This window comes from Caretta caretta, chromosome 9, assembly GCF_965140235.1.
Source record: "Caretta caretta isolate rCarCar2 chromosome 9, rCarCar1.hap1, whole genome shotgun sequence".
Lineage (NCBI taxonomy): Eukaryota > Metazoa > Chordata > Testudines > Cheloniidae > Caretta > Caretta caretta.
This window is the reverse complement of record NC_134214.1, coordinates 74,231,772-74,247,383: the sequence shown is the minus strand read 5'-3', so window position 1 is coordinate 74,247,383 and position 15,612 is coordinate 74,231,772. Positions and strand designations below refer to the sequence as shown.

The 15,612-nt window shown below is 39.0% G+C and overlaps 1 protein-coding gene across 3 annotated transcripts in view; it reads left to right on the top strand.

Moving 5' to 3' along the window:
• Window positions 1-15,612, top strand: part of APOOL (apolipoprotein O like) — a 47,778-nt gene that overhangs the window by 8,536 nt on the left and 23,630 nt on the right. For all 3 annotated transcript variants that reach the window (XM_048863503.2, XM_048863504.2, XM_048863505.2), the window contains exons 2-3: window positions 9,435-9,539; window positions 11,208-11,327. In XM_048863503.2, coding sequence (XP_048719460.2) covers window positions 9,435-9,539; window positions 11,208-11,327 — 225 coding nt within the window. The remainder of the gene's footprint in view (window positions 1-9,434; window positions 9,540-11,207; window positions 11,328-15,612) is intronic.

The window sequence follows — 15,612 nt, the reverse complement described above, 5'->3', positions numbered from 1 at the left end:
GAGAGGTGGCTGGGCCAAACTTGAGCAGCGCCGCAACCCTGTGCATCAGGTGGGGATGGTTTTCCTAGCCTATTTTTGCTGGAAGCTGGGAATGGGTGACAGGGAATGGATCACTTGATGATTACCTGTTCTGTTCTGTTCGTTCCCTCCTGGGCACCTGGCATTGGCCATTGTTGGAAGACAGGATACTGGCCTAGATGGACCTTTGCTCTGACCCAGTATGGCTGCTCTTATGCAGTACTCTATGTTCTTATGCAATACCTGGAGCAGGAGGCTAGGCCTAGCCCTATGGGACAGGAGCCATTGCTACAGGTTGAGTACAAGCAGGCTCACTCTGCAAACCCCTCCTACCCCCTAGGCACAGGACCCAACCACCTCCTCTTCGTGTCCTCCCCCCAAGTCCCCTGGGAGCAGGACTTCATCCCCCAGGGATTCCCCCTATCTCCTCCTAGGGACGGGACCTGCCTCCCAACTCTCCCTCCTCCACACACACCACCACCACCAGGGGAAGGACCCGACCTGATACCTCCTCTGGGCCTCACACACACATCCCCATAGGCATGACCCTTTACCCTCCCCCAGGGTCACCCCTTCGACCCTGGGAGCAGGACCTGATCCCTCGTCCTTCACACCCACCCGGGGGGTCACCCATCCTCCTTCCCATGGCCTCCCACAGGCCCCCGCTCCTAGAGGCAGAACCTACTGCTGCCCCCAGCCCTCCCACAATAAAACAAAATTCCCTGCAAATTAAAAAATTTAAAGAATTTAATGCAGGCTAAGAAGAACACTGTGATGTACTACACAGTACTGAGATCTCCTTTTGCCAGCTTGCTGGATGGCATTGTAGGGAAACACTTTCTGATTGTTTTCAGTGACCAGCTTTCAGTCTAGAATGCCAAAGTCACTGAAAAACTCAGGAACCAAAAATAGTGGCTCTGAATACCCTATAATCCTAGTGAAATTTGGATCAATACTCACCCCGTATTCATCTCTAGAAAATAGTGTTTGAATTCATTCCTTTTATGAAGTGTTGCTTTAGGAACTATTAAAAGTTGTTCACTGTGAGCAATTGTTCACTAGATGCTGCTTTTCATTTATGGCCTGATTCCATTGAAGCCCGTGGAAGATTTCCACTGACTTTGTGTTGGATCAGATCCTTAGTAAAAATAAAAAAGAGCACACACAAAAATGCATTGCAAATGTGGAGTAACTGAATTCTTATTTTAGAATTTCATGCTTTTCCATGACAAGGGATATTTTTCAATATAAATGCATTTCTTGCAATTCTTGTGATTAGTTCTTTGAAATAGAACGAGACTGGCATAAAATCAGACACAGGCACTTTACTGCTTTTCTGAAGTCATTCTCCAGATTAACAATGAAATTCCAATTTGATTTTTATGGCCTTGACTTGTGTACAGAAGTTTCCCTCTGTACTGCTTTTAGCAAGTCTGCAAGAGCTGAAGAGACTTCATGATCATACTTTCTTTCTATTTTTAATAACTTATTATAGGAGAAGATGTAAAATCCTAAAGAAGCCAGAAATGTTTTGACTTTACCAGTGTAATATGAAAGTTCTAGGGCTCATTTGCATATCTTACTCCATTTCATCTTAATTGTGTTTTACTTTGTTTAATTATGCTTTGAAATTATCAATAATTTTTATTTACTATATTTGACCTAATTATTAGGCTTCAAGAGGAGGACAAACTAATCAGTGGATATGGTGAAGTCTCTTAAATATAACACAAGCATGATGTTTTTTTGCTGTTGTCATTTGATTCAATTATTCTTAATAATAATTAAATTATTGGACAGTAAAGTGATTATCAGTTACATTTTGTGAGTAATTATACAGTTGTCTTTAATAGGCATCCAAAGTAAAGCAGTTAGTGCCATTCAAGAATTGGATTATTTTCACTATTCACTATATAACACTCTCCTTTTTAATTTACCACAGTAAACACAATGGTATATGTACTGAATTAAACAAAACTAGCTTTATTTAATGAACAGTATCCTCTCTACACCCTTCTCACTTATGTTAATATTTGACTGTGGTTCCCCTTTCCTCTGTATTGCAACCTACTATCACTAGTCCTGGAATAGAATGTCACAATTAAAACAAAAAGAAAAGGAGTACTTGTGGCACCTTAGAGACTAACCAATTTATTTGAGCATAAGCTTTTGTGAGCTACAGCTCACTTCATCGGATGCATCTGTAGCTCACGAAAGCTTATGCTCAAATAAATTGGTTAGTCTCTGAGGTGCCACAAGTACTCCTTTTCTTTTTGCGAATACAGACTAACACGGCTGTTACTCTGAAACAATTAAAACAAATTCTGAGAATGTTCCACTGGTAATAATAAATATAATAATAATTTAAAGAAAGTTTGTTTTAATGTAGCATATCTACAAATGGCTGAATAGAAATATGTATACACTTTTTAGAGGTTCACAACCTTTCATAAACTATCTTCTGTATCTCAGACCATGGCATTTTATTCCAGGACTTGTTATAACAAAGACAGTTATTCATGTGGTGTTTGTTTCATGTTTTGATTGCTGCCACTCTTTCTCTTGATAGGTTTCAGAGTAACAGCCGTGTTAGTCTGTATTCGCAAAAAGAAAAGGAGTACTTGTGGCACCTTAGAGACTAACCAATTTATTTGAGCAGAGCTTTCGTGAGCTACAGCTCACTTAATCACGAAAGCTCTGCTCAAATAAATTGGTTAGTCTCTAAGGTGCCACAAGTACTCCTTTTCTTTTCTCTTGATAGTCTCCCTAAATCTTTACTCTCAAAACTTCACAAGGTTTCAGGAAGTGAGACCATATTATTTTCTCCACCACCACCACCACTGTCTGTCATTGGAACACAACTGAAAAAGGCTTACCATTTTTTTTTTAAATTTCCTTGAGCTTTTACCATCCTTTAGCTCTCTAGCCTTATATCCTCTTGCCCTCTCTGCTCACTATACACTTTTAACCTTTGCATTCTTCTCTTACATTTGTGCCTGCCTCATCTGCCTAGCAGCTCTTTACCTGTCTTCCAATACAGTGAGTCAGTTCATGTCTTTATCTGTTGGCTTATTACTTTGATTTTTGTTCTGGATATATTGACTCTTTCTAAAGTGGTGGGTGTAGCATACTATACAAAAATAGATTGTGCTGTATTGTAAGCACTGTGTTCTGTATTTGAATAAACAGTTGTCCAAATTAATTAAAATTATTGGCTTTGTGCTCACGATCAACGTGAATTCTTAAACTGTTTTTCCAATAGCAGTTCAAAATAATGCTGTGGAACAAATCCATGCCATTGAAAATAATTATGTGTTGAATTATGCCATTTGGAATTCAAGACAACAGACGAGGAGTATGTACTATTAATTTATTTTAGGGAATTGAAATCAGACATTCTGCCACTACTCACGGCATCCAAGCATGTATCAAATGTCTTAGTTGCCCACTTCATTTAAGTGGTCTCCTACAGCATGTGTGAATCTCTTATGCTTAATGATCTGTCCCACCTTGTATTTATCTCAGACCCCTTGGTTACCGTCTGCAAACCTAAAGAAGAACTCTGTGTAACTCAAAAGCTTGTTCCTTCCACCAAGAGAAGTTGGTTCAGTAAAAGATATTACCTCACCTGCATTGTCTTTCAAATGTAGATGTCAGGAATACTGTATATTACGTTATCATATTTTTCTTCATATTTATAAAGAATCAAATATGCTTTTGGTGAACCCTTTACAGAGTTGGGGAAAGTGACTGGTAGGAGAAAAGGAAATGGAGGAGAAGTAAAAAGATCAGACACAAACAAAAGTATAGTAAATATTATAGCAGACAGTTTACAGTTGGGTGACAATGAAAGGATGCAATAATGAAAAAGAAAGGGAAAGAAAAAATAAGTTAGATTTAGAGTTAAAATTGATTGAATAATGTGTGCTATTACAGTACCATCATGATCTAAAAATGTCAGTTTTAGAATCAGAGTTCTTGCTGTTCCTTATATTTCCTCAGCTATCGTATATTATAAACACCTTGAGACACGGACAATGTCATTTCATGTTTGTGCAGTGCTTAACACAATGAATCCCGAGTCCTGATTGTATCCTTTACGTGCTATTGCAATATAAAAGCTAAATAATAATACTCTTGATTATTAGAATATTCAGCTGTATTTGGACTTAAGCTGAATGCAGTATATATTTTTCAGAACAAATTGTCTTGCCATTCTAATCATATCTATGAACAGTATCAATTATATGGTAAGTTTCATAATTTGGAGGGATGAGCATGAAGTTGGAAATCACACAATCCTAAATTCAAATCCTTGCTCTGTCACTCATTTGCTAATAAAAGGCAGCTTCTTTAAACCAACAGTATTGTAGTTCATTGCACAGTGGTGTGAGGAGAAGAAGAAATTTTGGCCAATGACATGAGAGAAATCTCCTGTTCTTACAAATAATGCTGTGAAAACTTTATTGTTTAAACAGAATAGAGAGGACCTCATGCACTTGAAACATCCATACAATAAATTGCATAGGACATAATTTACCTCACTCAGAAGTCTAAAGGAGAAATCAACATTGTTTTGATTTGATTATGATGATCTGAGAGCTCTAGATATTTCAAACCTGAGCATATGGTTTTCACTGATGTCATTGAAAAGGATATTACAAGCTTTTCCTCTATCTGTGATTTCTAGAGAGATGCTTAGGTCAGAAATATGTATTTACTTGCAAATTATTGTAAAATCAGATTATGGGCTAACTAATCAAAGAACAGTGGAGTGTGAAAAGTTCTATTAAGGCACTAATGACTGTCCCACTTGTAGTATTTTGATGACTAATTGCAGTTTGTCATTGGCTTGTTATATATCAGAAATACATGCTAAATTTTAATTAATGTTAAATTCAGATCTACCTTATGATTAATCTCGTAGCCATGACATTGCTTTTATGTAGTTCAAAATATATATTTTTCAGGACTATTTTTACAACGACTGTGAGATTTGGGAGTATGGAAGGAACATTTTTCTGATGGTTTTCAGTAGTGACAGCAAAACTCTTGGGCCTTTGGATTGCTCTGCTGGGTGAATGCTTTTAAGCAGAAAACCAGTGATAGGTAGACAGTGTGGAAGTGGTACTAGAAGGTTACAGGCTGCACTATTTTTCAAACTACTTTTTAATGAGTATAATGTTGATGGTGCCTTTGGATAGGGTCATGCATTATACCCTCAATTCTGGAAGAAAATTGATACGATTATTAAAAGCAGGGACGGGGGAAGAAAATTAATTTATTTTAAAAAATCAGGAACAAAAAGATAGAGTATTTAATTCACTTCCATGCCAGATTTCTGTTAGGCGTGGGGGGATGGGCATTAAGGAGTTGGTTACAGCTTTCCAATCCTGTGTTGCATGGCCCTTGCCTAATTATACCACTAGCATAAGTGTATGCCTACACAGAGATAAAAGCCCCCAGAGCATGGCTATGCCTGACCGGGGTCAGCTGCAGGTATTTTATCTCCATGTAGACATACTCTAGTGACCTTAAGCCAGTGGAGGATAGGTGTGGTTTTGCTATGCTAAGCCCCATTTGTCCGTCTACTCCAGAACTGTGGGAAAGGGTTGGCACAGGAGGTGGCTATGCCAGCAGAGTCTCTTAAATGGGGGAATTAGATTATGCCCGGGCTTCAGGAACCACGTCTTCTGCTATTGCTCCTTTTCAGTCAGCAGTGACACCAGGGCTGCCTGTACTTCCTCAGAAAAGCTCATATCTATATTAAATTCAGTGTCTGCCTCGCCTTCCCCAGCTGAACGTGGCAGGCATAAGAAGGTCAACTTCAAAAGCACCTATGGAACACCATGAGGCCTCACTCAGATCCAGGTTACAGAGATCCCCCCTGTACCTTGGCCTGAGCCCTAGAGGAGTACTCCTCCCAACTTGATGTTTAACTCAGGAATGTAATGACTAGAGTGAAGGACCCTTCCTCTGGGCTTTCTCATAGGAGTAAGAGACACTCATAAACAGAAGAGCAGATCCTCTGCTAAGAGAAGAGATCCCTCCCTGATCCTGTCCAGGTAAAGCAAGACTTCGTGCCTAGAGCACAAGGATTTAGGTCCTCCTAAGCTTCATGACTGTTGATTAGAAGGTGCACAGGAGCAAGGCTCTATCAGTGCCATTCCTTGCATCACCACTGATGCTGACCATAGTACCAACTAAAACAAGGCATCGGAGCTGAGGGACCGGTTATGGTTGGTACAGACAAAGACCATGTAGTCAGACACTTCTTTACTGGAGGTACCATCACAGCCCTATAAGGATTACTAAGAGTCCCTTTACACTGACTCTGATGGCACAAGTTGATGTGATGCAGCTTTCAGACGTTCCAGTATCTTGCAGAACTCCAGAGGATATCTTCATCCTTCCAGACCTGCAATCTGCCTTGTTGTTGGGACCAATCGTAGCAGGGAGTTTGTATCAGAAGAGGACATGGATTTAGGGAGAAGCCCATCTCTCATCCTGTCTATGGTACCAGTGTTGATTCCATCCCCACCTAATTCCGAGATATGCTGTGGTGGACACCTAGTACAATTTCCCCATGACTGAAGGGCAATGACTGTGGACAGGTGGATGCTGGATATCATCCATTCCGGCTCTATCATCGAGTTTCCTTCCCCACCGCCTCCAAACCCGCTTTCTTGTTCCTCTTCAGGGACCATTCTCATGAGGAGGTCCTCCTTCAGTAGGGAGACTCCTTTCTCCAGTCCCTGCAATGGTGTGAGTACATCTACAGCATCAATGAAAAAAGGATTTTATTCCAACATGTTCTAGTCCCCAAAATGACCTCTATAGGGTGACCACAGATTCAATCAGAACAACAGAGTATCTCCTTATGTATAGATTCCTAGCCATGGGAAACCTGGTAGATCAGGTTATATACAACCTTTGGACATGGGTCTGGATCTACCTTACTGTACTGGGTCACATGGTGTCGTGTACCTATGTAATGCCATTTGCCACATTCCACCTGTGCTGCCTGCAGGCTTGGCTTCGAACAGTACACATACTGAGCAAACCCAGCATGAACATTATAGTGGCACTTCCCATCAAGATAAGGGATTCTCTGACTTGGTGGAAAGCTCCTGCACAAGTTCCTTTCCTGTGCTCCATGCCTGACAGGACAGTAATCATGGACTCTTCCTTGTTAGGTTGGGGCACTCATATGGACAGCCACATAGTACAGGGTGATTATATGCATTCTAGTTTCCTAGGGCATCCAAACATCCTGGAATTCAGAGCAGCCCAAGAAAGATTCAGAGCAGTCTTACCATTAATCCAGTCTCATCACATTCTCATAATGTCAGACAATATGACAACCATATCTGATGTAAACAAACAGGAAGGAGTAAGATCCATTCCTCTGTGTACAGAAGTGGTCAATTTATGGAACTGGTGTATCAAGAACCATATCAGCATTGTACCTCCCAGGAACCCAGAATTTGTTGGTGGACAGCCTCAGCAGGCACTTTGTCACTGACTATGAGTGGAAGTTACACAGTTTAGTAATGAAGAACATCTTCACTCAGTGGAGAACATCTACGTGGGTCCTGTGGTCAGCTACTCACTCAGCTTTTCCCAGCCGCAGCCCTCTCCAGGGCTGCTTTTAACCCCTTCAGGGCCGGAGTGGGGTGACCACCCCGCTACAGTAAATTAAATGTCTGTTTTTCTGTTCTGGAATGCTTTATAACTTTTATGGACAATTTCAATAAAGAAATTGAAATCAAAAGCCTTTTCCTGTTCCTTATATTATGGTCAGTGTAGTGTTTCTTCTATAGAGTAGGTTTCTACTGGTAGAGCTGCACCCATATTTGAGTGTGTGTTTGTATAGTGACATCTGTATTTTTTTCAAACTGATTTTTCAAAGAAAGTACATAGGCTGACTGAACCAGACATCAACAGAGTCATGTGAAGATGAATATCAAATGAAACAAATGCTAAAATGAAAAGGATAGTTAATAAATTAAGCCAGTGGCACTGAGAGTGAACAGGTATTCAAGATGCTATATGCACATTCCTTTTTAAATTCTTTTTTTCTTACTGTAAAACAGTAAACAGACTATACTATTATCTCCCAAGAGTCAGTTGAAAATGTATTGTATTTGAACAGAATTATCTAATATTGTCAACAACATTTGCAAAAAGAAAAATGTTATCTGTTTGCTTATGCCACCTTCCATATTTTACTTAAGCATTAAACAAAACCAGGCCGGTAGGCTACTGGGAGTGGAGATTACAGCAACCCACTTTGAGTTACATAAGTCAGTGTTTAACATGTATCTAAAACATTAAGCAACCCAACACAACTGTGAGACAGGCAAGTATTAACCTTTTACTGTTAGAGATTTAAGGCCAAGATTTTCAAAGTGGCCAGTGACTTTTGGATATCTGTCTTGGATATACTGGGCCTAATTTTCTGAGGTGCCAACCACTTGCAGTTCCCATTGACTTACATTAGAGATGTGGGTGTTCAGCACCTCAGAAAATCAGGCCTAAACTATAAATTTTGGCACAAGTGACATGCCCATGGTCACACAGCCAGTATATGGCAGAATCTGAAATAGAACTCAAAGAGAAAACTTACCTTCTCCATAAAATTCTTCTTAGTATTTACTTGTGTATGTATTGTAACACTGAGATTTTACTAGTAAAATCCAATATTTGAGAAGCAGAGTTTATTAATATACATGGTATGAGCTGTCTTTAAATAGAAAGCCTTTGCGGTGAGGGAAATATATATTCTTTAGCACCACCTCTTTCTTCTTTGTTTATACAGCGCGTAGCAAAATGAGGCTGAACCATGACTGGGTCTCCTACATGCTACTGCAATACATATTCTTTCTGATGTATTATTGATTTTGTTTGACAAAATCATTCTGTCAATGTTACTTTAAATAAGATGAGTATAGTCAGAAGTACCCAAACACAGCATTATGGTACTGTCCGTAATAATAGCTGTGGGAAACAGTATTGCTGCTTTCTGAAACTGAACTAGCTGATATAACAGTGCAATCTTAAACTGCATCTCAGAGGTAATTCTGATAAATAAAAAACTGTTAAAAAACTAGTAGTAGGGCCATACCGATACAGTGGACTGCACTTTTCAGGCTCTGGATCTCTTTCAAAGTGAATGCTCTTGTACTTTTGTTGTATCAAAAAGGTTTCTGATGTTTTTTGTGTGATAGAAGTAGATTTTAAGGGGTACTTTCTTCATATGGTTTTTAATTTAAAATCATTTGACATGCTTGGTCTGTTATTAGATCAGTCACATCAGTGTTACTAGAATGACCTCTGGATTTTAGTGAAGAGGAGAAGAGAGTTTCCAAATAAGGATATATAGATATATATTTTAATCTTTGTCTCTCTCCCAGATGGCAAAGCTAGCAGCTATCCCTGCTGGTCTGGCATTTGTGTCTATTAATATATATGCTGCAACAGAAGAAGAATCAAAAGCCCAGTCAGTGAAGCCAAATCAGGTAAGATTCTTGCTATTGTCTCATGCATTTTTTAACAATAAGTGGATGTATACAAACACCAGTGAATCTTTATTGTACACTATATCCTAGAGAAAACATAATAATAATATTTAGAAGATGTTTTGGAATGCTATAGCACTGCTTTATATGCTACTACAAATGATCAAAATATAGCCAGAATTACAGAAAAAATAGTTTTAAAGTTTAATATAATAATAGATTTTACAGATGTAGGCCAAGCAGGCGGGAATACAGTTGTCACAGATCCTAGCAAGTAACCCCTCCTGGCCACTCACTAGGATTGCTATGAGGGGAATCCAAGCCTCTCTGTCCTTGGGTCCCCAAGTTGTGTTAAGCCCCTGGAGTCTGAACAGAGTCCAGCCACTGCCCCAATCTTGGGAACTTTAGTCGCACTGTCAGGGCACAGACCTTTTATGTGGCATCCCTTTCAGAGAACTGGAAGGCGTTGTCCATCTGCCTGGCCCCTTGGACTAATACTGGCTCTTCCAAACTCCCTTGTACTTAAACACATCCTCTCCCAAAACTCCACCCAAAATGTGTGAAGCTTCTGGTTCGTGGTTAATTCTCAGGGGGATGCAGCAGTTGTGAAGCAGTTAATTTGCACGCACACTTTGCACAGAGTCTAACACATTTGTTTTTTTACTTAATCATATAAAACACAGACGAGTACAGCTCATACAGAACAATAAACATCTTAAACTGCAGTGTCCTTCACTTTCTAGCGGGTCATTGGGGATTCTATGATCACAGATGTTCAGAAAAGCAGGCAGGCAGGAAGTCTCCTGCTTCATAGAGGCGCTCTCCCTCTCGTGAAGTACCTTACTCAGTTTCTGTGACCTTGCTGTTTCCTGCCTCCCTGTTTCCTCTTCTCATTTGGCTCGTTATTAACCTTCCCCGCCCCACTGCCTTTGTTTTGTCTTTTGGGTAACTTTCCACTGCTCCTATCTTCCCTCCCTCCTTCCTCCCCCCCCCACTCCCCACCTTCAGAGGAGTCCACTAAACTTGATTTCCAAGGATACAGCTGTGTTTCTCTATAACTTTTTGGTGTGGCTGTAATACTGTCATTAACCTCAAGTATATTCCATTGTCCGTATCTGGTGTGTATAAGCTACAGGACCTGTCAGCATTGATGGTACTACGTACATATAGGCCCCCATTTTTTCATAATACAGCTTCACAATATCAACCAGAAGTTATAAGTTGCACAGATGTAGCCTCAATTCATCACAACAGTATTTACTGAGACTTACATGTTACTATTGCTCTAAAGTTCAATTTTAAGTAATATCACACACTTAGATATATATGTATTAATATTAAAAAGACTGGTTTTCCAATTCTTGCCCTCTCATTTTCTAAAGTAGGGGTGTGTGTGTGAGAGAGAGAGACTATATCATACTCAGTAATAAGGCTACTAATTAATGCTTATATAATTCTTCTCATCTCCAAGAACTTTATAAGAATTAATCCGCACCACAGTTTTGTAGGTTTATAGATATAACATGATATGGAGGCTTTGTTGTATTATGGGAACAAAGAGCATTTGCTATTTTCTTTAAAGTTGTTTTTAAAATTTAGTATTTATATCTAATGACTTTTATATGTTTCTGAAACTAGCTCACTAGAATAGATTCTTTTTCCTTTCAGCTTCCCATTTATTGTGTGCCACCTCTGAAATCTAGATACGTTGAAGAAGACCCTGGTCGTTTGCAGGTGGGGTTTTCTACATTAAGAAAGACAACTAGTCATTATGTTGAGTGGTGCAAGGTAAGAAATATAGTTTGATTAATGCTTGAAGACAAAATCTTCTGGAATTCCTGATTTAACACTTGAGTTCAACATTAAAGTACAGCATATTCCATCCAATTTGTTGGGCACTTCATTAAATCAGAATTGCCATGGTATGTAGGGGACAAGTATGAATGATATGCTTGGCCTAAGCTTAGCAGGGAGCCAAGAAAGGTGTGCAGAGAGTGAGATGACCTATTCAGTCTCCCTGCAGTCCAAACCAAACAGCAGTGACCCCGAACAGGTCCCTTTCCTTCTGCCCCTGGATTTCACAATTATGACAGCATCTAATGGCAGCATTCAGAATCACTACTTGGTTGAAACAAGAGTGGAATATGTTAATATATTGTTTTTCCAATGCTATTACATTTTACTTTTTGTCTCTTTAATCTAAATGACTTTTAAAAATAAAGTATTATGTCCACCGTCACTGAATAGGCATATTCACTGAGGCATAAGTCTTTGCTGGAATGGGGCCCAATTTTGAATTTACATTGTAACTTTACTTTTCCCCAACTGCATTGGTTGAAATGGATTTGTGGAAAAATGGAACGCCTGGGAATATGCAAGTTCTAGGACTTCCAATGTTTTGCTTGATTAAATCATTCAAATAGCGATATTTTACACAATGAACACAGTCATTAAATAGTAATACTAACTCCTAAGACCACATGGTCAGTTCCATATTTTTAAAAGTTCACATCTCAAACTACAGATGTCAGTGTTAAGAAATTTAGAGTAATAAGAGTTACTTCATAAATGATCTGGAGAAAAGGGTAAACGGTGATGTGGCAAAGTTTGCAGATGATACTAAACTGCTCAAGATATAGTCAAGACCAAAGCAGACTGTGAAGAACTTGAAAAAGATCTCACAAAACTAAGTGATGGGGCAACAAAATGCCGAATGAATTTTAATGTGGATAAATATAAAGTAATGCACATTGGAAAAAATAACCCCAACTATACATACAATATGATGGGGGGCTAATTTAGCTACAACTAATCAGGAGAAAGATCTTGGAATCGTTGTGGATAGTTCTCTGAAGACGTCCATGCAGTGTGCAGCGGCAGTCCAAAAAGCAGACGGGATGTTAGGAAAAAACATTTAAAAAAGGGATAGAGAATAAGACGGAGAATATCTTATTGCCCTTATATAAATCCATGGTACGCCCACATCTTGAATACTGCGTACAGATGTGGTCCCCTCGTCTCAAAAAAGATACTAGCGTTAGAAAAGGTTCGGAAAAGGGCAACTAAAATGATTAGGGGTTTGGAATGGGTCCCATATGAGGAGAGACTAAAGAGGCTAGGACTTTTCAGCTTGGAAAAGACTAAGGGGAGATATAATAGAGGTATATAAAATCATGAGTGGTGTGGAGGAAGTGAATAAGGAAAAGTTATTTACTTGTTCCCATAATATAAGAAGTAGGGGCCATCAAATGAAATTAATGGGCAGCAGGTTTAAAACAAATAAAAGGAAGTTCTTCTTCACTCAGCGCACAGTCAACCTGTGGAACTCCTTGCCTGAGGAGGTTGTGAAGGTTAGGATTATAACAGGGTTTAAATAAGAACTGGATAAATTCATGGAGATTAAGTCCATTAATGGCTATTAGCCAGGATGGGCAAGGAATGGTGTCCCTAGCCTCTATTTGTCAAAGAGTGGAGATGGATGGCAGGAGAGAGATCACTTGATCATTACCTGTTCGGTTTACTCCCTCTGTGGCACCTGGCATTGGCCACTGTCTGTAGACAGTTTACTGGGCTGGATGGACCTTTGGTCTGACCCAGTATGGCCATTCTTATGTTCTTATGTTCAGCATTGCAAATTGTTTTAGCTCAATAAAATAAAAGGAATAAAACATTTTCTCTTGTTTTTTTTTTTTCATTAGAATAAAGCCTGTTTTACAGTTTAAGAAGCTAATAATTCAGATTTCTAATTGGATCCAAGGAACTATATTTAATACCATTGTTATTTCAGCTGCCATTGTTAGTACAGTTAAGCTGTATGATTTCTTATGATGTCTACCTTGGAGCTCTTGACATTTTAAAATAATTTTTCGTCCATTAACCTCATGACCTCACTATTTAAAGAATCTGTGTTATTACTGTGTCTTTGGTATGGTCCTCATCAAACTACGATATATTTTTTGCACATTCATACACTTTATGTAGAAGATTGCCTTGGCTTTCATTTTCATGCACATTCTAGCCCCATGCTAGATAAAAGTGCAATGTTAGCTAACGAGGAAAAAAAGATTTAAGAAGAGAAGGAAATTCAGTGATGCGGAGATTGGATGAGCTGAATGATCAGTGGGGTAGGTAAGAGTACAGTACAGTAAGACCAAGGGACACACTTGAGGGGTTACTCAGAGTTAGCTAAAATTTCATTACAAGATTTGTTAGTCTACATAATATGGAGTTCTAGCTTTACATTTCCTAAATAGTTTTGTCTTTGTATAGCATCACAGGAGGACTGGTGGTGCAAGTTATATATCTGAGTGCCCCGTTTTCCCACAGTCACTTTTGTTTGTGTGGCATAGGGATGTTTCTTTGTCTTGTTCTTTTCTATATGTTAGTGTCCTTTGTATGTCTCTTCAAGGGACACTGACTTAAGATTTATACTCTGGCTAATTTTAACACCTCGCTTATAACAACTGAGAGTTAGCAAAGATGTATCTTTTTTGGACTCTGGGGTTGCCAACTTTCTAATCACACAAAACCGAACACCCTTGCCCTGCCCTTTTTCCTAGGCCCCGCCCTGCTCACTCCATCCCCCCTCCCTCCGTTGCTTGCTCTCCCCCACCCTCACGCACTCGCTCATTTTCACTGGACTGGGGAGGGTCCCTTTTTGGCTGGGTGTTCCGGTTGAAAACCGAACACCTGGGGGTTGTTTACTTTATGGATTTGACAGCATTTTGTATATAGCCAACTTCACAACTTCCCCCTATATAGTCAATTTGTTTTCCTTTTTGTTTGTGTGGACCTTTCATATAGCAAGAGGGAAGAGAAAATATTTACAAACAGGAAAACATGATTATAAAATACAAAAACTGGCAGATTTTAAGGATGAATGTTGTACGTGAAAATATTTCAAACACTTTTAAAATTGGTTAGATTTCAAGCTGACTGTCCCTTTAAGAGGCGTGTCATCAGTCACCGTGTAGTGCTTTTTTGTATTAAAAATAAAACAAAAACTTCACCCTTTTGGAAGGAATCTGGAGAAGGCATGTTATTTCAACGGACGGTAACGGTGATACTCTGATTTGACTTGATCACCTTGTCATTTTCATCTTTAACACTTAAGAGCAACTGCATTTCACATACTACTCCTGAATAATTCTCTGTTGCTGCCAGTCAGTATTACACTAGTTTATGTAACTTAAGAAACAGTGACAGAAGGGGTTAAGTTGTTAGAATCCCTGAAACATGTAGTGATTTCCAAAACAAAGTAATAATTTGGTGATAAATACCAGATAGTTACCAGAGCTGCTTAATATTTTAAGTATAGAGTAAAACTGTAGTATCTTAGCTATGATGGTCTCCCATTAACAAAAATAATAACTCTTAATGGTGAACACTGTTGTTTTGATATTTGTTCTCATGTTTTACATTTTTTTTTTACCTTAATAAGAGGGCTTTCGCTAGCCACTTTGAGACTTGCCTCTGCTGTTTAGAATCTAGATCAAAAAGGAACAGACACTTGTGCAGCAAGATATCATATATATATAACTCTATCAGCTAAAGAATAGCCTGCAGGCATTTCAAGTGAGTGTAGTGCTCATAAAATACATCAGGTTGATAGTCCTGGAAGTTAAAGTCCTCTCATCAATTAATCCATATAACAGTTTTATAGCATGGGAGGTACCTCAGTATGAGTTTCCCCGACGTCCTTGCAACCACTTCTAGAAATGAAGGTGTCAGTGAACCACAAAGGTGACAATTTTTATGGTAGTTTTTCTGAAGTGCACCCTGGTCCTTTAGCAGCTAGACTGAAACCACCAACTGATCTTGGATAAAGATACTGAACAACTATCAGAACTCTTAATATCTTTTCAATAACACTGACCTGAGTTGGATCTAAACTAGTGACCCAGGCCCAGGTGTATATTTAAGGTTTTGCTGCTATAGAAATGTTGCTTGGGTTATTTATTTTTTTTATGACACTTCTGGACTGGAAAAACTCTACTGTAGATGCAGTTATTCTGGCAAAATGTGAATTTTCTGGCATAGTTTATTTTGCTTGGGAAATCAGCATAAGCAATAC